The following is a 24,791-nucleotide window of genomic DNA, read 5'->3' as shown; positions in this document are numbered from 1 at the left end:
TGTGGTGCAGTATGTCAAAAATTATGGATTGTCATGGGGAAGAAAGGCAAAAGTGCCAAGGAAGTCATGAATATTTTATCTTACATTTACCCTGCTTATCTGATTGGCTGCAATGATCACAGTGGGGATCCAGCTCCAGGTGAAGTCACTGGAAAGTCTCCAATTGGGTTTAGCGGGAACTGGACTCACACACTGACAGTGCATGCATTCAGTACAAGGACAATATATAAAACAACAGTAGTATCACACCAAACTACTCAAACCAACACCATGCAACCCAAACCATCTAGCAGCTTGATCTTCCATTTGCCAAATCCTTCCCCCAAACACTCCCACAGCACATTGATCCAACCATTCAGCTTCTGAACCAGTTTACCATCCCTGGGTCCTAACAAGTACAATTTGCATACAGTCAACTGCTGAACCAGGATTCAGCTCTAACAATAAGCCAGACTTCAATTCGAGCTACCAACCCTGTTTTTCCTCAGTTCTGTAGGATAAACACAGGACATAATTTCTCAGATGATGAACACTTCTACTAGGAACACATCAACCCTACCTCTGAGCTGTGAAGTTAAAAAACAGAGAATTGGCAAAAACTTTAAAAAAATCACAGAAGATGGAAAAAGGGCCACATTGATAAAGCAGTAAGCTGCCATCGCACCATAATGTCAAAACAGATTTTTTTACCAAGTATAAGGATACATTTTATACACACCACATAAAACACGCTCAGAATCAGAAGGGTCTGATTCTACTACACTTAGTGATTTCAGCAGAACTTCTTGCAGAGCAAGGCTTTGGTCAGCATGACTAAAAGTGACAGATTCAGGCTCTGTATTAACACAGTGCCAGTAAAGGGAGAGATGAGTAATTTACATAAACCCCTTTGTTAGGAGCAGCATGGAGCAGCAGTGGCACAGAGAGAGCAGCAGGAGGTGTTCTGACTCCTGACATATAGGCATAAGACAAGGGTTCTCAAACAGGGTTTGCCGCTTGTGTAGGGAAAGCCCCTGGCGGGTCGGGTCGGTATGTTTACCTACCCTGTCCGCAAGTCCAGCCGATCACAGGTCCCACTGGCCGCAGATGACTGCTCTGGGCCAATGGGAGCTGCTGGAAGTGGTGGTGGAGCACTTAGCATTTGTCTTCGTTAAACTTCTTCCTGTTTACCTCAGACCATTTCTCCTACTTGTCCAGATCATTTTGAATTATGACCCTATCCTCCAAAACAGTTGCAATCCCTCCCAGTTTGATATCACCTGAAAACTTAATAAGTGTACTTTCTATGCCAGTATCTAAGTTGTTGATGAAGATATTGAACAGACCCAGTCCCAAAACAGATCCCTGTGGAACCCCACTTGTTATACCTTTCCAACAGGATTGGGAACCATTAATAACTACTCTCTGAGTATGGTTATCCAGCCAGTTATGCACCCCACCTTATAGTAGCCCTATCTAGTGTACTCTGCCTAGTTTATTGCATAAGAATATCATGTGAGACGTATCAAATGCCTTACTAAATTCTAGGTATAGCACATCCACTGCTTCTCCCGTTATCCACAAGACTCGTATATCCTATCAAGAAAGCTATCGATAGGTTTGACAAGGACGTCCTCTTTACAATCTATGCTGGCTATCCCTATCACCTTACCACCTTCCAAGTGTTTTGCAGATGATGTTCCTTAATTACTGCTCCATTATCTTCCCCTGGCACAAGAGTTAAACTAAGTGGTTTGATAGTTGGCTTGGGTTGTTTTTATTTCCCTTTTTTATAGATGGGCACTATATTTGCCCTTTTCCAGTCTTCTGGAATCTCTCCTGTCTCCCATGATTTTCCAAAGATAATAGCTGGAGGCTCAGATACCTCCTTTATTAGCTCCTTGAGTATTCTAGGAAGCATTTCATCAGGCCCTGAAGACTTGCAGGCATCTAACTTTTCTAAGTGATTTTTAACTTGCTCTTTTTTTTTATTTTATCTTCTAAACCTACCCCCTTCCCATCAGCATTCACTATGTTAGGCATTCCTTCAGACTTCTCGGTGACGACTGAAATAAAGAAGTCATTAACCATCTCTGCCATTTCCAAGTTTCCTGTTACTGTTTCTCCCTCCTCACCGAACAGGGGGCCTACCCTGTCCTTGGTCTTCCTCTTGCTTCTAATGTATTGATAAAAAGTCTTCTGTTTCCCTTTATTCCTGCAGCTAATTTGAGCTCATTTTGTGCCTTTGTCTTTCTAATCTTGCCCCTGCTAAGTCAGGGGTGGGCAAACTTTTTGGCCCAAGGGCCACATCGGGGAATAGAAATTGTATGGTGGGCCATGAATGCTCACAAAATTGGGATTGGAGTGCAGGAGGGGATGTGGGCTTTGGGGTGGGGCTGGAGATGAGAAGTTTGGGGTGCAGGAGAGTGCTCCAGGCTGGGATCGAGGGGTTTGGAGAACGAGAGGGAGATGAGGTCTGGGGCAAAGGTTTGGGATGTGGAGAGATGCTCAGGGGGTGCAGGCTCAGAGTGACGCTTACCTCAAGCAGCTCCTGGAAGCAGCATCATGTCCTTGTTCTGACTCCTATGCGGAGGTGCGGCTAGGTGGCTCTGTGCACTGCCCCCCCTGCAGGCACTCCCATTGCAGCTTCCACTGGAGCATGTAGGAGCCGGAGCGGGGCCATGCTGCAGGTTCCTGGAGCCACGTGGTGTGCCCCAAGCCAGCACCCTGGCCGGAGCTCCGGAGTGGTACTGAGCTGCATGGTGCAGCTTGCAGGCTGGCTTAAAACGGCTTGCAGGCCAGATTCGGCCTTCGGGCCGTAGTTTGCCCACCCCTGGGCTTGGCGGAATAAGTTTATTCTGTTGTTGATATACGTATATCAGTTCCACAAAATGCAATTTCATAGTCTCAGTGCTACAGCAGATGCCCAGAATTGTGCGTTGTCATAGTCAGATGATACCAGACACAATGTGTTCAGTTAACTAAGCTATTGTAAAGAGGAAGGCACTTAAAGATGATATTGGCTTTAGCTTGATGAAGCAGAATAATAATTTTGGCTCTATTTGTTTGTTCCAGCAAATTAGATCCTCGTAAAATACGTTGCAATTATTGCATTTCAGAGGTCCCAGAGATCTTTGTCCTTTTTTGTGCTTAATGGCTGAAATTGTCATCAATGAAGAACAAAAGAGATTTAAGAGTATTAATGGTTACAATATATTGCACTATGGAGAATGTTTCTAAATAGACCCTAAAGGAAAGGGATTTCTAATTTTATTAGGCACTATCATACTTAGGGAAACAGCATGATGCACTCGAAAAAGACATCAGAGTAAACAAAGTACATTACTCTTTGGTGAGCAATGTCACACTTACAAGTAAGCATTCAGGGGACCACATGTGCATGTAGTTCCCCCTACTTCTTGCCTCTTGTGAGTGATGTGTTGCTCCTTCTTCGCTCACACTTAGCACTCCAGCTAGGTGTCTCTGTTTAGATGGAAGAAGAAGTGGTATTTGTTCAAAGCTCGTGGCAACTAAAATCAATATATGTTGTCCTGGCTACTCTTCTCGTTTCAACAGTCTCACTCCTGCAGGCTGGTGTGGCGAAGAGGTGGTGCTCTGGCCAGACTTTCTTCTCACCCCTGCTGGGGAGCATTAGACCCCTGTGGAGTGCAGGCAATAAGCAGAGCCTGCATTCTTCTGAGCATAGGCACTGCAATTTACATGGGCCATGCAGCATAGGAAGAAGGCTCCTTGATTTCCCCACTCTTCCCCTCTGCATCTCCATAAAGGCCAGCTACAATCTGGCTCTCAGTTTTTCACCTGGTCCTTAGGCAAACTCACTGATTTCAATGTGAGTTTGTCTGGTATAGGGCTTGATTATGCCTTTAAGTATATCCCTGAGCAAATGGGGTGTAAATCGCATCACTTCAGGAAGGCCCTGCACCTCAAAACTGGCACCTTTCGGCAGCCTAGTTACCACCTTACTTCTCCCTTGCTTTGGGAGATGGAGGGAGTAATTTGCTGCTGTTCTGTATCACCTGCAAACTGCAGAGTTCCCCAGACCAGCTCGGCTGTGCTGTTCTGTATCACCTGCAAACTGCAGAGTTCCCCAGGCCAGCTCGGCTGTGCTTACTGGCATATTGGTGACTGGAGTCAAGGCTCTGCTCATCCCCTATCCATTCCCTGTCCACCTGCTCCAGGTGGGGGTAATAATGGGTGCTTAGCAGTAGCACTCTCTTATTCCTCTATGTCCAGACCCAAGAAGTGGGAATCCCACACTGGGCGATTAGTGGTGTTCTTACTTCCCTGTGAGAGCACATAGATCGAGGGAGACTCTAGGCCTAACGAGAGAGTTTACAATGAGTTGTGACCTCAAGGTAGGCCCTGAATATGCTTGTCATTCTTCACTCAGGCTGTTAGGATTTTCACTTTTATTTTGTGTGTTTGTGAAAAGAAGTGTTTTTCCTTCTCTATCTCTGATTGTGCTACGCATCTTTCCACTCCCCCCACCCCCCAGTTCCTGTGCTGTGCCTGTATTGCATTCTTTGATTTTCAATAATTATTCTTTCCTTATATACCCCTTTGCCCAAATAAATGTCCAAGGAAAATTGTCAGACACCTAGGAATTGTTTTATCTCTCTCATATAATGACAACACCATTGACATTGTAGTTAAAGAGAATCTGATTCACCGAAGAAAAAAGTCACCATGTGCAGACTGAACACTAGAAAGTACAGAGTTTGGATGAAAGTGAAAAAAAATCTCCAGGGCAAGGAGAAAAGATAAATCTAGAAATGACCATATCTAGTAAATGAGGCATACAACATAAGACACCAGCACTAGAGAATGTGCATCAAAGGCCACTGACAAAAGCAAAGTTAACAACTGGAAAAGCCTCAGCAGACAAATCTATGCACACTTAATTCAATTCAGCAGTACTCCTGAATGATGAAGTGTACAGACCCCCCTCTAACAGCTAGCAGGGAGAGGCTTACATGCTACTCAGAGAGAGGAAAGTCCACAGCTACATATCATAAATATGGGAACTGTCAAAAAAGCATGGCTCAGCCAACTCTGGAGAATTATCTCTGGGATACTGAGGGCTCGATTCAGGAAAATATTCTGTGAGGTACTAAGTAGCCTCTAGTTACAAGAGGTGTGCTGCACTTTAAAGCACCAGGCCTCTTTTAGAAGGCTGCACACTAGGAAGTCTGATTAGCTGGCAGTAGGCTTAGGCCTGATGGGGAGATGATGGGATCGTAAATACTACGAAACCCTAGCTATCTGGCAGACAAGCAGTTCCCACTTCAGCTATCCTTTTTTGGGGCTAACGCCATTCAGAAACCAGGATGAAGATTTTTTTTTTAATTTTAAATAATCATAATAATACCTAGCTCTTATATGGATCCAAAATGTATAGGTAATCCAGTCAGCAGAATATCAAAACTTTGGAGTATGGTTGCGCACTCAGCCATGGTTTATCCCATTCCAGAAGACTAAAAAGTAGCCAAAAATAATGTAATAATACTTGAAAGGATTAGCTGCATATCAAAACAGAGGACTTGATTTAACATCCAGTTTTGCTTGGTTTTTAGAAGTAGGGATTTGAGTAGTCAAATCAAGTGAAAGCTTGTGGGTTTTGGAACAGACCCTTATGGGTTTGGAACAGGCTCTGAAACCTCATGTGCAGTTGAAGAGTTTTTGCTAATGTAATTCCCAATGCACTATTAGATGAGAAAATCTTGAAGAAGGGATGCAAGTGTATGAAACTTTTTTAAATTAGAAGTGTTGTGAACACGCTTTCCTTAAAGCCACACTTCCCCTTCAAGGCCAACAAACGATTATCCCCCACACCCTCTGTGAACTACTAACAAAACCAACCAAAAAAAAATCTTCAGAAGGAAAAAAACAGAGGGAATTAAGATGTGTGCCAAACTGGCCTGCTGAGTCATTTTGCTTTTTTATTACATGTATCTCCTATTCTTTCCCTGTACATTATTTAACTGGGCCCCTGTTTACACTGTGCAAACAGACTGACTTCACTGGGGCTCTCTGCAGGTGCAGCCACCTATCTCACCTTATGAATGTTGCAGGACTGGGGCCATAGAGTCTAAGTTTATTTGGCAAATGCCTTTTTTGTCTGTAAAGCACCAATTATAAATCATATGATGGATCTATAAATAAATGCAAATAAGGAACAACAAATTCATGCCTCATTGATATATTGGAATTATTTCAAGATAGCAAGGTGAACTTGCAGAAAAGGAGAGTGGATGCATTGGCAATATTTAGATATACAGAAATTGTTGGCCAATGAATGAATGCCTTCAGTGTGAAGATATGAAATGAACAAAATGTTGGGTTTACTAGACTGAAACTTAGGAGAAGGGAAGAAAAGGAAATGCTGTTAAAAACTACACCTCTGATGAGAAAAAGAAAACAATGAAGCACTTCATTTGCAGTAGCTTGTAGTCTGGTATTTGTTCCAAGACAAAAGAGAAATTTGCGCAAAAACCTTTTGTTAATAAAACTAAGATTGCTGGACTCCATTGAACTGCACTTTTAAACACCTCCAAAGGAATGTTACTTTTTACTTTTACAAATATTCTATGGCTTTCATAAAAATGCAAATGCGAAACACAGAATTTTTAAATATCAGGAAAATTTTAAGATTAAAATATTGGTAATGGGAAAATAGAAAAAAAATTATGTAATATTTGCTGCATATGTGAAATCTGCCACTGCCTGAATTAAATCATCTAGCCTTAGTCCAATCTGATTGATTAGGAATTCATTTAAAACCACCTCTTTGTTACATCATAGCAAAAGGGCTAGTAGTTAAAAATTAAATATCATTTAGACTTCCTTCATGTTTTTACACTTCAGTGATTCTTAAATAATGAGGAAGGTTAGAGCTGGGGACAGAGGAAATATAGTGTTGCTGTCTACCAAAAGCTGTGCCTAGTCAAGATGGGTAGTGACCAAACATTGTTATGCTTAAGAGGCATCTTGGTGTCTGATGTGAAAAGAGTTGGTTGTCTGAATCCTGTTTTTAATGGACAGGAGTCTACATTAATAGTTACCCTTGTTGGAAGTCTCAGCAGAAAGGCCGAGGACTGAATGGAATAGGCACGATGACTGAACTGCCAGAGATGGTCTCTTCATCGCTGTGCTGAGATGTGGGGCAATGTGGGAAGATTACTATGCCACTGCCTGTGTTGTTCTGGTTTGGTGGATCAACAAAGAAGTTTTGTGTCTAATGCTGTCAATCGAACAGTTTTCATAAATCCTTACATGAAAAAAGTAAAACTATTTTCTGACAAAACCAGTCTAATCAAAGTAGTTATGGTGATATTGTTTCTTTGATGGACATGCACATGACTTTGACTGTGAAATTGCACTTTTCTACTTAGTTTCATCCACATCTGTACCAGTCTGTACAGATGTCGATGGATCTGTGCTTTTGCTTCACTGTATATTGCAACATTTTTATTGCATTCCACAGGTCCTCCAGTAAACGTTACTTGCAATATTTTTATCAACAGTTTTGGATCAGTCACAGAAACCACAATGGTAAGTGTTATGGTGCCACTGGCAAGAAAACAATAATACTTGATATGTCATGAACAGAGCCTGTCAATTTTTCTATTTATTGTTCAACTTGCAGGTCCTCCTGTAAATGTTACCTGCAACATATTTATCAACAGCTTTGGTTCAATAGCAGAAACTACAATGGTGAGTGGGACTGAACATTGAAGCCATCTTGTGAAGGAGTAGGATGTGGTATAGAATGGTGCTATTATATGGGGGATAGATACTGAGTGCCTACTAAGAATGTACCTATAGTATTAAAATACAATAAACTACATACCATAGTGCTAAAGGTTAGGAATAGCTGCTGTTGGTGTTTGCTTTTTTTGTCATAAACAGTGCTCTAAATAATAAATACTTAGTCAAAGGAGTAAAAAAAGTATGGTTATGACTTAAATAAATGTAAACCCTGGATATACACATGGAAATCAAGCTTAACTCTAAGACAAATGTCTGATGGCTCTGTCTCATATTTGCATGATAATGCTACAATTAGAGCTTTACATATTTTAGTAATCTCCAGGGCTATAAATTAGAGTTGTGTGACATTTCAGTAATGAAACTCAAATGAACCAGATACAACTCTTCTGACTTCAGGTTTTGTTACAGATGGGAAACTTTGACCATTTCACCAAAACATGTGTGAACCTATGGGGCAATCTTAACTAGGTTTAAGTGAATTTGGACTATTTATGGTTTTCAGATTGAAACCAGGAAAAACTCAACCCAACATCAGGTAGGCTGAGACAATTTTCTCCCAGATTTGCTTTGAGTCTTTGCTTTTATTTGAACCTGACAACTCAAAGCAAAACTGAGTGGATGTTAATCTATACAATTAGGTTCAAAGAAAAGATTCCCCACAAATCCTTGTGAACCTGAAGTGCTGAGATTCATAATCTCTATTATAATTTAAAAAGAGAAAAACTTTTGGTGCACATGCTCCCTTCTAGTGTTCATAATTCCTGTTAATGCTGAAGGGACTTTTTTAAAAATAGCATAGCGCTCCTGACAGGTAGCATTCAACCATCCTTCCAGTCACAGATTCTTATGCTACAAACAGGACTATAGACTTTGATGGGACTATACATGGAGCCAAGCTATGGTGACTGAAGGTGGTGGAGTCTTGTCCATAGTATTTTAAGTTTTCAAACCACTACAGAAACTAGAAATGGGTTGGCACCACAGAATGGATTCATATTTTGAATACTTGAAAATTCTGAAGTATTTAGATCCAGGGATTTAGTTCAGTCTACTATAGATAAGGACTAGCTATATATTGCAATTTGGATTCAGATGTAACCTTCCTCTGCCCCCTCCTACCTAAAAATCAGGTGTATTCACAACCTCATTGAAATGAGAATATGCCTCATTCCACAACAAAATCCAGTGAGATTCCTGTGCATCACTTTAAAGGAAGAGCTGTGAGCTATTCTGAAGTAATCACACAGCAATTCTGACATTGTTTTGTTTAGTCCCCTTGTGGCTGCATCTTATGCTGCTGAGTGCCTTATAGACCTGCTAAAGTCAAATACAGTAGAGATTTCTCAGCACTTGGCAGGATCAAACCTCTATAATCAACATCAAGCACATTATCTATAAAAAGACATGGCAAATCAAGCACAGATTTTAAATAATATGGTTATAAATGTTACCCTGAAATGTTTGCATTCTGAAAGAACATGTGTGTATCTTAGCTAGTTAATAGATACCTGATTTAAATATTTATTTAAATTATGCCATCATTTTAAATTTTAAAAAGCACTGAAGAGATTTAGGAGCTCAAGTCCTACAGAAATGAGTGGGACTTATTCTCCTAAATTCTTTGGTGCTTTTGAAAAACCTCTAACTAACTTTTCACTAAAGAATCAATTAATTGCATTTTTAACAAACTAGGTAACTTTCTAACATAATATGGAAAGAGAGTGGCCCCAGTATAAACAATAAGGGAATACAGCAGAGTGGAGGCAGTATACGTTATAACTTACAGCAGCGGTTTTCAACCTGTGGTCCACGGAGCCTGGAGATCCACAAACTATGTCTAAGAGGGCCACAAAAGGTGACAGTGAAAATAAAGTTTCAGATCCCAGAAAAGGCATTTCATTTTTCTGATCAATCAAAAGTATGTGAATACCCCCATCTAAAGGTCAAAACCTGGAAGTGTTGTTGTTACCATAGAAACCCACAGTTTCTCACACTGCATCAAATGCCATGTCAAGCCCGTGCAACATTTATAGCTGAATTCTGTTCAGTCAGTTTTCAGTGTAGGACTTCTATGGTGAGGGACCACAGGTTGAATTTCCAAAGGACACTGCAACTCCTTTTGAAATTTTTTAGGGGTCCGCAAATGAAAAAGGTTGAAAAGCATTGACTTACAGTATTTATGCATAGTCTTTTACAATGACCTTGACAAGAAAATCAAAACAACATTGAAACTGAGAGGGAGGGGAAAAATCAGAATGCCACATAATTTATAACAATCAACAGACTTTATTTTCAGTATCCTTAAAGTCTTGGTAAGATTTCCTAAATCTAAAGGATTCTGAGAAGAAAGTTCTATGCACATAGCCATGGTTTTGCATTCAGACACACATTTTTCTGTAGGTCTTAGCACAGAGAGAGAGAGGCACAGCATTACGCAGCAAAAATCCTGCACGTCACTGGCTTCACAGGATGGCATTCAATGAAAATATTTGCACGACCTAATGCTGATTGCATTAATTAGACTCCTTCATTGCTTTGATTAAATCCCCTCATTGCATTTTATTATCTATCAAATATGTTAATGTGCACCTTTTCAATGTTCATTAACACATTCTGCTGAAAAAAGCTAAACACTCAAGTCAATGAAAACAAAGACTGTTGGCTTCCTTGTTTTGCTTTATTCATAATATCTGCAGACAGTGTTGAATGAGTTCTGTTAAAGTGGGTGCTGTTCAGCCATTTGATATTGATTTTCCTAATACTGTTACTGCATTAATGACTAGTTTAGAGTATGTTTTCAAAATGTTCCTAGAGGCAGGCATCAATTACTACTCATCTACTTCGCTTTCCAAAGTAAATTTAATTATGTGCTAAAAAGTTTTACATCCCTTGTGATAAATAATGAAGGCTTTTTTTGCTATCAAGAATGCATTTTGTTCCCGTCAAATGCTCTTGATGATTTTGACATAAAACTAAAATAAAAAAATTGTAAGTAGGTTTACATTAGATTGAAAATCAAAAGAAGATGCTTATGTCTCAGAGGACCAAAATGCTTAAAAGTGCTTAGGTTTTAAGTACTAAAGGGGATATTTTCAGAACATTGCTTGGAAGAGGCATATTGAAAACCTTTGGGGACCAAATTTGGCTCTCAGGTGAGCTCACTGGGAGAAAGGCACGATTTGGGGACCAATTCTGCAGTATTTGCTCATGCAAAATTCTTATTAACACCAACAGGCATTGTTTCTGACTTCTCAGTAGGACGGATACAGGAGTGAAATTCAACTCTGTAGGCCAGCATAAGTCCCTTGCCTCACTTTAGTCCTACTCAAGTCCTCTTTTGAAGGTTTACATGGAACTTAAGTGGTGGATATACCTTGTGAAAGCCCCTTGCAGAGGGGTGAATTTCATGTGGTATGCACAAGTTTACTGATCTGAATGCATGAGAACAATTTGACCCTGAGTAGACTAATGGAATGGGCCCTTTGTCCTTAAAGGGTAACAGTTCTGCATTCACAGCCAGCAGCGGTTTTGAAATGACTGCATAGTTTGATACCTTTGTACTAATGATGAAAGGTTTGTGGGAAACTGAAGTTAATTTTGTATTTTGTTGGTGGGCTTTTCTTAAAAAAACCTTCCATATTAGTCCAGCTCCACTCCCTTTGAAATCAGTGGGAGTTTTATTGATAATTTCAGTGGGAGCAGAGTTAAATCAATGCTAAGGACTTTTGAAAATTCCACCTTACTTATTTACTACCTTTATTTACTGAAATTCCTTAGCTTTGGGGTTTTGTTTTATTTGTAATGGTATGAATACAGTTTGCGGTATGCATTTATGAAAAATATTTATTTAAAAAAAATTCAGTTTATAAAACACAACTTGCAGTTCTGCTGTGTTTTCACTCTCAATTCTATGAAATGATCCATAGAGACAAAATGCAGCCTTGTTAATTCTTCTGAATTGTAATACACAAATGGGACGGTATCACTTTTTTTTTTTTATTCCAAAGGAAATTGTTTTCTTCCCTGTGAGGATGATGTACATTATGCCAGAACAGTTGTAGATAACAAAAGGCCTGATACAATGCCTTTTTATGTTAATGGGAGTTTTTTCATTGTCTTCACTTTGCATCAGGCCTTATGTTACGAAGAGTGGGCCAACTCATCCTTCATGTAACTCCACTAAAGAAAGCAGAGATACAGCGGGGATGAAGTTAGTCAGCTGACATAACTATTTTGAATGCTTTTACACGTGCAGAATTAATCAGTAAAACCTTAGCACGCAATAGCAGTGATTAAATGTCATAGATGAGTAATCTTTCTCAAGTTGAGCAACACTGCCAGAGAATTCAGTTGTTCATTGTAGCTAATGACCAGGGTTTTTTAGCTATTGCCCTTGGAGAAGCTAAGAGCAGTTTATAGATTGACAAACTAATTGTTAATTATAGACATGCCTAATTGCAAGGATATTGTATTGCTGTTTGACATTTGGGATAAATTCTCTGCTGGCTTCAGTGGCATTCCACTCACTTACTCCAGCAAATAAATTAGCCCTTTCTTTACAACTGTCAAAGTGCAATAGAACTTTGTTGTGGCTGCATGGAGAGTATCATCTTTTCACTATAAAAAATGAGACTACAAGTTAGCCACTTAGGCCCTGGTTCAGCCAGGTATTTAAGCATGTGCGTTACATTAAGCATATGAGTAGTCTCACAGATGTCTGTGTACTGAAGCACTTGGCTGATTCAGGGCCCTACAACAGCTCTCTGCCAGATAATATTAATATTCAGAATTTATATAGCATACTTCTCTGACCCTCTTGCAAATGCATTGTGCTGTTTAGGCTGAGAGGGGCAGCTGATTCCGCCAGACACCTGAATCACATCCTTGGGTGAATAAAGCCCTGTTGGGGGAAGGGTGGGATAGAAAAAGGCCCTACCGAATGCACAGCACTCTGACAGCTAGCACAGCAGCTGTCTGCAGCCTGAGTAATTTAGAACAGTCCTGCAACTCTTCTAAGTTACATTCCTGCCTATTTTGGTTCCCAGCTGGCCCAGGACCTTCTACCACCCTTTCCGCTCAGCCAATTTCCTGAGCTGTGCCTAATATTAACATGATGCATCCATGAGTTGAGCCCGTAATCTTCAAAGAATTTTTGACTATCAACTAATAAATAATAATAACAATAACAATAACAATAACAATTAATAATCAACCCTCTTTTGTGAAAAAGTGTGTGTGGTTACGCCACTTGATAGTGGGGAACCGAGGTAAACAGGTTAAATGACTTGCCCAGGGCCACAGATGGGATTAGAAATTGGAGTCTTTGTTTCCAAGTCTTGTGTTCAGACCTCATTTCTCTGTGAGACCAGCAAATGCAATTAGATAAAATTTATGAATCGGTTCTTCAGCTGGTGTAAATCAGCCCTCTGTGAGTGGCTTAATAGCTTCCACCCATTCCTGCCTTCAGGAATTTACCAAATAACTCATATGCTGTCCGATATACCAAATTGTGGTATCATTCTCAGAAAAGACTACTTTCCAGGATGATATTCCTAGCATCAGCAAAAAAACATAATCTCAGAGAAATACAAAATTTTAGACAAGACACTATATCATTGTACTTAACCTACGGTCCTCTTAGCATTCCGCACCCTTCTGCTCACCCTGTTGCAAAGAGGCAGCAGAAAAAGAAAACTAGGACTACCTTTTAAAGTTTGTGTTTCATTTTAATTTTTTACCAAGATGGGAAGCAAAAATAATTAGAGAAAAAGAGGGGCTATAATAATACTGTTCTGCTTCTCACAAAAATGTGCTGAGAAAGAATATTTCCAAATATACCAGAATGATCTATCTGAATATTATCCTTCCAGCTATGTCAGCGAAGGATCATTTAAGGCAGTTGGTATTTAAATTCAGCTTTGGTATAATGTATATCATCCTATACTAACTCTTCTAACAAAAAGTACTTGGCAGTTCATTCCTTCTAATCTAAATTGGTGTGTACTGCATCTGATGAAAGCATATTTCTTTTATAGGTTTTAAGGAAATTTAAAGACTGCAATGATTTAAGTGAACAATTATAGATGTGTCCTGGAAATAAAAAATCCCTTTGCTTTCATTTAACTTCAGTATGTGTCCTACTTCAGAGAAATTAAAAGCCACTCACACAGTTGAATATATTAACTTTATATCCTAAGCAATCTCCCCTCTTCCCTGCCAGCACTTCCTCTCTTTCCTGTAGTAATTTTGTTCAAGTATTTTCATATCTTTGTAGTGGAAATTGTCCCATATATGTTTACAAGATAATTACTGTATTTCTAAGGCCGAGAAAATGAATAAAGGAGACGCCTAGAGCTTGTCTCGGTATGTGATACAAAGATACTTTGGCAATTTAGAACTCAAAATATTTGTTTAATCATAAACCATATGAAACTCCATAGCATAGAAAAAAATGGCCTGTGAAAAATATATATGCAGGCTTGTCTTTGAAGAATTCTATCAGTGCCTCTACTAATTGACTTTCCTTGAGCTCAGCTCCCCAATATCAACCCCTTCATGTTTGGCTCATATCCACACGGGCAAAATTTAAAAAAAACATGCTCCCAATGAAATCCTGAAACATTATTTCAGGAGCTTCATCAGTCGCTATACTTGGAGCTGTTTGAAATGTTTTGTCAGTTCAGCAACACACTTTTCATCATGACCCTCATGAATGAACAGTGGGAAACTCAAATTTGAAGGGGCTTATTCATCAGAGTTTGCATATTTACGTAATAACTTACTGCATCACTAATCATAGGGAGAATATTATCTTACTTTTCAGTGATGATATATTCTTTAGACTGTGCACTTCAGTGGCCTAAGTAAACAAATGTCAACTCATACATTTTCCAAGTCAGAAGCATATTGCTGCCATTTTCATATATACTAGCTACTGCAAAATAAATCCTAAATGAAGGATTTTTGCGCAGAAGATGGACTTATTTTGAGTCCCTTTCACTAACAGATTTCTTCTTTCAGATAATATCATCAGTTTTAACATCCTTAAATATTTCTGAAACTAAAATATTCAAGATGAATGGCATGTGGATTTCTGATAAACTATTCTCAGGGCAGTTAAATGTAGGGAGGTTGATGTCAGTTAAATATATAACTACAGCAACAAAGCGAGTGATGCCAGGCCTGTATTTGTTGAGCATGGAACCTCTGTAGGAACGATACATTCAGAATATATGTAACTGTCTTTCCTATCAACTTAAATGAGCTTTGGATCAGTACCTACATGCTGTTATAACATTCCCTCTTAATGGCCAGTTTTGCCACAGTACTGAAGTTAGCTCTAAATGAACCACTTAATAATTTCTGCCTTCCCAGTTGTAACTTAAAGGCTATTGGGCAGGAGAATGCAATTAGCATAAAGATAAGTAGAAAAGATGTGGAGGAGTAGGAAATTAGAGAACACACAGAGAAAAACATATAATAGGTACACAAAGTTTATGAACAGGAGCTAAGATGTAGATAGGAGAAATTATATCACATAATCAGCTCCTATGGAATTAGAATAATAGAATATTAGGGCTGGAAGAGACCTCAGGAGGTCATCTAGTCCAACCCCCTGCTCAAAGCAGGACCAACACCAACTAAATCGTCCCAGCCAGGACTTTGTCATGTTGGGCCTTAAAAACCTCCAAGGAAAGAGATTCCACCACCTCCTGAGGTAACCCATTCCAGTGCTTCACCACCCTCCGAGTGAAATAGTTTTTCCTAATATCCAACCTAAACCTCCCACACTGGGACTTGAGACCATTGCTTCTTGTTGTATCATCTGCCACCACTGAGAACAGCCAAGCTCCATCCTCTTTGGAACCCCCCTTCAGATAGTTGAAGGCTGCTATCAAATCCCCCCACACTCTTCTCTTCTGCCAACTAAATAAGCCCAGTTCCCTCAGCCTCTCCTCATGAGTCATGTGCCTCAGCCCCCTAATCATTTTTGTTGCCCTCCGCTGGTCTCTCTCCAATTTGTCCACATTCTTTCCGTAGTGGGGGACCCAAAACTGGACACAATACTCCAGATGTGGCCTCACCACCAGTGCCAAATAGAGGGGAATAATCACTTCCCTTGATCTGCTGGCAATGTACCTACTAATGCAGCCCAATATGCTGTTAGTCTTCTCGGCAACAAAGGCACACTGTTGACTCATAACCAGCTTCTCATCCATTGTAATCCCCAGGTGCTTTTCTGCAGAACTGCATCTTAGCCAGTCAGTCCCCAACCTGTAGCAGTGCACAGGATTCTTCTTTCCTAAGTGCAGGACTCTGCACTTGTCCTTGTTGAACCTTATCAGATTTCTTTTGGCCCAATCCTCCGATTTGTCTAGGTCACTTTGGACCCTATCCCTACCCTCCAGCGTATCTACCTCTCCCCCCAGCTTAGTGTCATCCATGAATTTGCTGATGATGCAACCCACCCCATCATCCAGATCATTAATGAAGCTGTTCAAGAAAACCAGCTCCACCCCTGGTGCACTCCGCTTGATACCGGCTGCCAACAAAACATCGAGTCGTTCATCACTACTGTTGATCAACAGTGTAGCTAGCTTTCTATCTACCTTATAGTCCATTCATTCACACCATATCACTTTAACTTGCTAGCAAGAATACTGTGGGAGACCGTATCAAAAGCTTTTAGTACCTAGCTCCTGGAGCACTGGAATCTGTTGATTTACAGACTGTGAATGATTGAGTTATGTTACTCTTTGGGTTATTTTCATACCTTTTTATTTTACATTGTGATTACTGAAAACTGTACAGCTAGTAATACTTTGATATTTCTGAGCTTCATGTTAATCCACAGTATTGCATAGGGGGTTATAGTTAATATTATGGCTGTAGGTGATATTATCTTCATCAGCTGAAAAGGGACTAGCATTTTTGATTTGGAAAATGTACCTGTTGCACTAGTTTGGTGCAGTATGCCACTTGCACTGCCTTATTTTTAAATAATAGCTCTCTCATTGAAAGGGAAGAGTAATATGTATGTTTACTATATCATTGGTACTGCACTGAACCTAAAATCATTGTGAGCATCAGGAAAGTTAAACTGAACTCTCACCTTGGCAAGAGATTGACTTTTGTGCATGGCGTTTCCGCAGGACTACAGAGTGAACATCTTTTTGAGACAGCAGTGGAACGACTCACGCCTGGCTTACAGTGAATACCCCGATGACTCCTTGGATTTGGATCCATCTATGTTGGATTCTATTTGGAAGCCTGATTTATTCTTTGCCAATGAGAAAGGTGCAAACTTCCATGATGTTACAACGGACAACAAGTTGCTGAGGATTTCTAAAACTGGGAAAGTGCTATACAGTATCAGGTAAATCTGCTTTTTTGCTTCTTAAGTCCCCTTGCTTCCATGTCTTTCTTGCCATGGCCACACTCATAGAATTTACATCTTTAAGTTTTGTTGCCCCTTGTGTACACTCTAATGAGATATAAGCTCAGCAGAGTAGAAGGAAAATCTGTCTATGTGGTGAACTTTTACTCTTCACAAATTAGAATATAAATGGCACAGCAATATCTCCTAGCCATGCTGAAAAATGAAGGGGTCTAGTGCCCTACTGATGTGCATCAGTAATTCCCATTAGCATCAGTTGGTATTACTCTCCTACTAGGAGGAGAAAATCAACCTTTCAATCCTTTGTGGGGTGAATTTTAAAAGTAAAGGGGAAATGTTATTTTAAATGGCTGGAGAGCATCTTAAGTAGAGGCGTTACTGCCAGGCAATAACTTGGCATGCAATAAATATGAAAATCACCCAGGTATCTGCTGGCCTTTGCATGCATTTAAAAATCAGTGGAATTGCTTTTCATTTTTGATACAAAGTGCGATGTAGTATATGTCATGCTGACTAAGTTTAGGCTGAGTTAATAAATGCTATTTGACACAACATAACTTGATGTGATCTTATGAAATGGGACACAAGCAGGGAATCAGAATGCTGGCAAGGTAAAAAAAAGCATTACTTAAGAATCGGCTGCAGCAAATAATCTACAGCACTCATTTTATTTGATTAATTGCTTAATGCTCGTAATGGGATCTGAAGATGTAAAGCACTCTAAATGCTATTACAATTATTATAGAAACTAATCATAATTTCTGAATTTCTGCAGAATTCTTTTCTTGCAGTGCTCGGTTTATATAATGTTTACATTCTTTCAGGTGTTTAACTAGTTGCTTGATGAGCTGTTTCCTCTTTGTGGACCTGAACAAAATTCTTATTAGCTATAATAGGAGCTATTCATGTGTAAGAGCTGTAGGAGAGTGAGATATTTCACAGTGTGGATATTTCTGACAGCAGTCTGAAGCTTATGGGAGCACAGATTTGTAATAACTGATTATTATTGTTTTGTGTAATGAGAAAGTAGATTTGCTGTGGACAAAAAATTATGCCTACTCAATTTGCTTAATTCCCATAGAAATTCTGCAATAGGAACACCACAATATGTGGATAGGTTAGTAGGTAATGTAACTGTTCACTCGGCAGAATTTGAAATCGGCATATCTTAACAGTGGGAGAAAAATAACAGTATGCTAGGGTGAAAACAGAACTCATAGAGTGATATACCATACATTAAACATTCTGTCATGTACAAATACTTCTTATTGAATCTCAAGAAAGAAATGAATGCTTCTGTTCATTTGAGTGACATCAGACATCATCTTACTGGAGGCAACAATGCAGTTGGGTGCCATTCTGAGCACAGACGGATAATTTTTCTGACATTTGTCCATGCTGCAAAAGTAATATTTCAAGCTGTCATATCATATTTGTAAAATTCACAAACCTCAATGAAAGTTAATTTGAAATAGAGTAAACACTGGTAATATTTTGTGCTAAGGGAAAGTATTGTTTCTCATCTGCATTGCACAGTATTAGCATATATTGTACCTGGTGCTTCTACAACACAGCAGCATGAAATTTACACATTAATAACATTTATAGTGAGCAGAACCAATGTTTGAAGGGTAACTGAGAGTTACCAATTAGAAACAATTTAAAAAATAATTCCATAACTCAATTGATTTTAGCGATGTTACACTGGAATAAAATGGAAGTAATGCAATGGTTAGTTAGTCCCATTGAATTAGGATGTTATAGTTGTAATTGCTACACCATTTTCACTACCATAATCATAGTACTTAGCACTTGCATAATAATAATATGTACCATTTACTTGACTTTGAGTGTTCAAAGCACTTAAAAATATGACTGACAAGTTACATCTCAGGCTGCTCTATCATATATTTGTAGATGTCATAAAATTATGAGAAAGTTAATCTGAACTAAACATAAACCGTACTTTCTCTAAAATAAAAGTGTAATGATCTCCAATATGCACTAAATAAGAAGCTACGCATTTCTATTGTGACTGGCCTCCCCATCTACTGCATTGGTAACATCATAAACATATTTAGGGATGCTGCAAGATCTCCACCACAGAGACAGTCAGCTTGTTTTGTTGTATGCTCTGAGTGGCAAATCCTGCCCTTTGTTTTGCAGGCACAGAAGGTCCTCTGACAGTTACAATCAGTAGTTACAATAAAGTCACATTCACAGAACAACTTCACCATAAACAGAGGTGCACTATAACTGAGATTGTAATCTTTCGCATTGTGAATGCGTTTCACTAACTGGGACTTTCATTCACTGTCCCTACAAATGGAGTTTCACTATACCAAAGTTCACTGTGTATATTTTATATAATAAAAATAAACTGAAAAGCAAAAACTAGTCAAAATAAAAATATAAATCAACAAAATGTAAAACCCTAAAGCTGGGGGTCATACCTTTCTAAAGCTCTAATCCCATGTGGGTGGATCTCTGAGTAGAGGCCCATCCTCCTACAGCTCATTGCAGCATCTGGGCCGACGCAATATGACATTGTTGAAAATCCTGTCTTCTGTTCCCATGACCTGTTTCTCACAGTACATTTTGTTATATTTTGCATTTGCTTTTTGTGTCATGCTCTGTATAGATTTTAAATACTTAGGGATGTGGATCATGTCTTCTCTAGCACACATTGGGCACTACAAACCATAGGTACCGACTCCATGGGCACTTGAGCCCTGGAGCACGCATGAAAAGAAAAAGGGGGTGTTCAGCACCCACCAGCAGCCCCTGCTGACCAGCTCCCCCCACTCCCACCTCCCCAGCACCTCCTGCCTGTCACAATCAGATATTCAGAAGCATGCAGGAGGTGCTGGGGGTAGAGCGAGGAACGATGGGCAGAAAGAGATGGGGAGAGGTGAGGTGGGGGTGGGAAGCGGTAGGCGGTGGGGACCTGGGGGAAGAGGTGAAGTGGGGGCTGAGTCTGGGGCAGAATGGGGGTTGAGCACCCCTCCGTCAACTTAGAAAGATGGCATCTCTGCTTCAGCCAGTAGATAATAAGGAATAATAGTATTATGTGACAAAAGGGTTAAAAGATCTAATGGAATCCCAAACATAGGTCTGTTTAGAAACCTTAAAAAGGCCATCAGCACAGTTCTGACTACTCAGCTGGCTCAAACTATTAATAACAGCTAGCTAGTGTGAGCTTATTTTACCTGAGTGAGAGGAGATTGAAGACCTTTGCTTAAATAAATGGGTTTCCTTGCTGCACTAGCCGCTCCCTTTGTCATTTTCACGTTACCAAGTGATTTCAGCCATATCTATTGATGCAGAATGTGATGCATATAATCGAGGATCTAAGAGATTGGGTGAAGTCTTCTCCATCCAGAGTAAATCAAGCAGACCATCACATTTTAAAAATATGAGAAGATATTTGAGTTTTCTGAGTTATTTAGTAAAGGGCTATTTGGAATTGTCTTGGAAAGAACTGTAGGGGAAGAGATTTGTTTTAACTATTTACCATTCTTTCTCCTCTATCCTGCTAGCTCCAGATATAAGATACGATTAAGGAGCTGACCAGGACACTACTCAAAATATTTCAAAATAGCAGCATCCATTTTCAGATTAGCTATCTCTGTTTTGTTTGTTTATTTTCACTGTGTGGATGTGATGTAACTATTTAGGCTATTGCCTCTTTATGGTCTCATGCCCTGACCTTGATCCAACTGTAAAATGTTATTATGGAGAAGGGCAGAGAATCTAATAGGGAAATGGTGTTAGTGTAGGGGGTGTAAAAAGGAATAATGCTGCTGAAACGGTGTGGCATGGAAAGGAATCAGACTCATTGATTCCTTTCTATTTATGCAACAGAACCCTACCTCTGTACCTTCCGTAGTGTAAAAAACATCTGCTATTGCTAGCTACAACATTCAAAAGCCATCACTGGCTTGCCCATCCAAAAGAGCTGCTCTATATTCATACAAATGGCAATCCATCTGGAATACAAGCCCAGGTGCCAGTTGCTTTATCTAGTGCACATCAGGAGATCACAATCCAAATTACAATCAATTCTCATTCCACAGCTTCTTTCTTTGTACTGCCTCTTCTTTCCTATTTGTTCTTTTTCGCTTTCATACCATGGCAATTCTGCTGAGTGCGGGAGAAACTGCTCTGACTCCATCCCCAGCGCATGGTTTTGGCTATATTATGACAAGGGCTGGCTCCAAGTTTTTTGCCACCCCAAGCAAAAAATTTTTCCCACACCCCCACAGTCCCACCCCAACTCTGCCCCTTCCCCACCCCATTCCAACCCCTTCCCCAAATCCCTGGCCCCGCCTCCTCCCCCGGGCGTGCAGCATTTCCCCTCCAACTCCTCCCTCCCAGGCTTGCCTGGAAGGGAGGGGGCAGAAGTGGAGTGGCAGCACACTCAGGGGAGGATGCGGAGGTGAGCTGGGGGGAGTGGTTCCTCTTTCCCCCCCAGGGTTACTTCCTGCGGCTTTCCCCGTGCCCCCACCGGCGCAGCTCACCTCTGCTCCACCACCGCTCCGCTTTTCCCCCCTCCCTCCCAGGCTTGCTGCAAAACAGCTGATTCGCGTGGGAAGCCTGAGAGGGAGGGGGGAGAAGTGGAGTGGTAGTGCGCTCGGGAGAGCAGGCGGCAGTGGAGCGGAAGTGACCTGATGGGGGAAAGAGTAGTTCCTCTACCTCTTCCCCCACAGGTTACTTCCTGCGGCCCTCCCCACGCCGCCGACCGCCGCAGCTCACCTCCGTTCAGGGCCAGCTCCCAGCTTTCTGAACCCCAAGCAAAAAAAAACAAAAACAAGGAGCCGGAGTGTCGCCCCTTGGAAAGTGCCGCCCCACACACATGCTTGGAGCACTGGTACCTAGAGCCAGTCCTGATTATGACTAAGCTTGGCAGAATTCAGTTTTAAATAATTTCAATGGAAAATATCACTATTTTAAGAATTTTTTAATTGTATTTATTCAAATGTTCACTAGTTGAGCAACATTACTGGGATTAAGTATTTTTAATCAATTTTAAATTTGCAGTTCTGGGCACTTATGGGGCACAGACAATAATTATTCTTTTATAGTAAAAGCTGAGATTCAAAAAGTTAATGCTTTAAATCTGTTAAAACACTAATTGTCAAAATCAGGTCAAAATATACATAATAAATAGCCTTAAATCAAACTCTAATAATTTCTCCAGCAGCATTTTTGCTCCTTTGCCTATCTGTAAATGTCTGTTATAGATGGAAATATTTTTTCATCACTTTGTGTGTCTACAGTGAAATCAACATTTACCCGTAATCTTTCCAAGCCTAACTGTGAATAATAAAGATTACAACATACAGGATAATTAGTGCCAAAAGCAGTCTCTAGCCTTGTAGTATTTTGAATTTCCTACTACAATGTGGGCAAGTCAGTGCTAGAGGAAATGCAGTGGCCACGATGAATGAAGCCTCGATCGTTTAACAATCTCCTTTGTACCTGTGTCCTTTGTCCTATATGAAGGAAATACACAACAGCTAAAAAGCTGGTAGACTCAAAATTTGTCCCCAGGGGAGAGAAGGCAATATCAGTCAGATTATAAAATCCATTACTCTGGTGGTGAAGTTTACTTTAAATATTATTTTTTCAATAGACACTATTAGAAGCATACCCAGACCCTTTGTCTGCAGCTGCAGTTCCTTCGGCAGTGGAACTGGTGTCTTCTACTGTGCCAAAGGTTCTGGGTGCAGGAAGGAGGTTCAAGGGACTAGAGCCTGGTTGGCTCGGAACAAAGTCAGAGTCTGCACTGAGACATAGTTCCTTCTGTTCCTGCATGTCCCTATGGGGTGTGTGTGTGTGTGTAAATGGTAGTCATGTGTAACATTCACTGGGCATTACTTCAGCACTGGGTTGAAATAACCTCTGAGAGCTCTTTAGTTTGTCCACTATAAAAGCTGGTAGTGCAGCAGTCAGCTGGTTTAGGTATACACTTTCCAAGAATGTCTTGGGATCAGATGCTTGGTTGGTGTAAAATGGTGCAGCTCCATTTACTTTAATGGAGCTATGTCAGTTTACACCAATTGAGAATTTGGCATGTGGTACATAAATCATAATGTCCAGTCCAACAGAACATACTATGTGAAAAGTCTAGTGTGTTGTAGAGAATATTCCACAGATCTAAAATAAGGTATGAATCTCTGTGCTTACATTTGATTACTTCAGTTTATTTTATAATCTAATGTTAGGATTTAAGAGGATTTTGACTTCACTAGCAGCATTGTCTTGTCATGGGAGATTAACAGAGAGTGGGAGGAGAGAGGCCATTATTATGACTAACACCACTGTTTGCTATACAAGAAGCAGTGAATGTTGTGAACACTCCTTTCTGATCTCAGAGGTTATACCAAATCCTACCATGACAATATTGTCCAAGTGGCATTTTCCCTTGGAAGCCAAACTTTGATAGCATAGGCTCCCGTTTCCTCTGGGGAAATTTCAGGTGCTTTTTATCTGGCACAAGAAAAATAATTCCGTTCTCCTTAGGCAAAATTGTATACAAATTCAGTGTTCTATGCAATGACTTTTTAAAAATATAAAGCTCTCCATATGGGCTTGAAGTAACTTTCTGAATTAATGAAAGTACACTCTGAGAATAAAAAAGTGCAGAAATGCTCATTGAAGTAGAGCACACTTAAAATGCTTTTTATCATTTTGATAGCTAGCCTACCTATCATAGAGAGATTATTTACACATAAGATGACTCACGCTAGAACCAACAGGTATTTTTAAATATACCCAATACTACAGGGACAAGGTGAATCCCTGAGCTGTAATTGATTCATACATGAATCTAGCAATTTTGCCAGATTCATCGCCACGTGAACCTGATTACAAAAATTAACACTGGTTTCAAATACAGTAAAACCTGCCTTAGAGACCCCTCTGAAGAGAGAGACCACCTGTCATAAGCGACTATTTGCAGAAGCCCTGGAATGCCGTCTGTCTTTGGTGTGCAAACCTTTGAAGAGTGACCACCTCTTACAAGTGACCAGTTTTGCCAACTCCCGGGAGTGACCATTCTTGGCAGGTTTTACTGTACAAAAACTGGGATGTCAGCCACTTTCATAACGAAAGAAACTGGTGTCCTCCTGCTACAATCTGATGTCCACAAAGACTCTTCCCACCCATCCTTGCTCTCTTCTTCTTCTTCTTCCCTTTTTGGTTCCTTTCATTAAGCTACCTTAGTTTCTTTCCTGATATTTGCCTCAACCCTTGAAACAATTCCCCGCTTTTCTTTTGCTTGTTGATGGTCCCTCTCATCACCCTCTATGGACTCCTTTATTTTCACTCCCCCCTTCTACAGTGTCCAGATCTATATGGAGGATCTGAAAACATTTGTCATATTCCTAACTTTCTATTGGCCCTGAGTACTTGTTTTGATTATGTTAAAGACTAGTATGAGTGTTTGTTATGCAAGCAGCACAGCTATTGTCAAAACCCCATAGACAGTTTTGCTTGAAGAAATATTTTTAATGACACCATTGGTTGTTCTTCTCTGATCATAAGACCGTTAAAGTGAATTAAGGATCCTGACACTAGTAGCTACCTAGCAAAGCCCAATTTTATACCCCTTTACACCCCC

General features: G+C 40.1%; 1 protein-coding gene across 5 annotated transcripts in view; it reads left to right on the top strand.

Annotated features, from left to right (window-relative positions):
- The window catches only part of GLRA2 (glycine receptor alpha 2), a 169,320-nt gene that overhangs the window by 23,320 nt on the left and 121,209 nt on the right, over nt 1-24,791 (top strand). For 2 of the 5 annotated variants that reach the window (XM_032795938.2, XM_032795936.2), the window contains exons 3-4: nt 7,484-7,551; nt 16,923-17,146. In XM_032795938.2, coding sequence (XP_032651829.1) covers nt 7,484-7,551; nt 16,923-17,146 — 292 coding nt within the window. Of the gene's footprint in view, nt 1-7,483; nt 7,552-7,645; nt 7,714-16,922; nt 17,147-24,791 lie in introns of all 5 variants that reach the window. The other 3 variants (XM_032795939.2, XM_032795937.2, XM_032795942.2) reach the window with 3 other exon arrangements.

This window comes from Chelonoidis abingdonii, chromosome 1, assembly GCF_003597395.2.
Source record: "Chelonoidis abingdonii isolate Lonesome George chromosome 1, CheloAbing_2.0, whole genome shotgun sequence".
NCBI lineage: Eukaryota > Metazoa > Chordata > Testudines > Testudinidae > Chelonoidis > Chelonoidis abingdonii.
The sequence above is the reverse complement of the archived record's forward strand: the minus strand, read 5'-3'. Positions and strand labels throughout refer to the sequence as shown.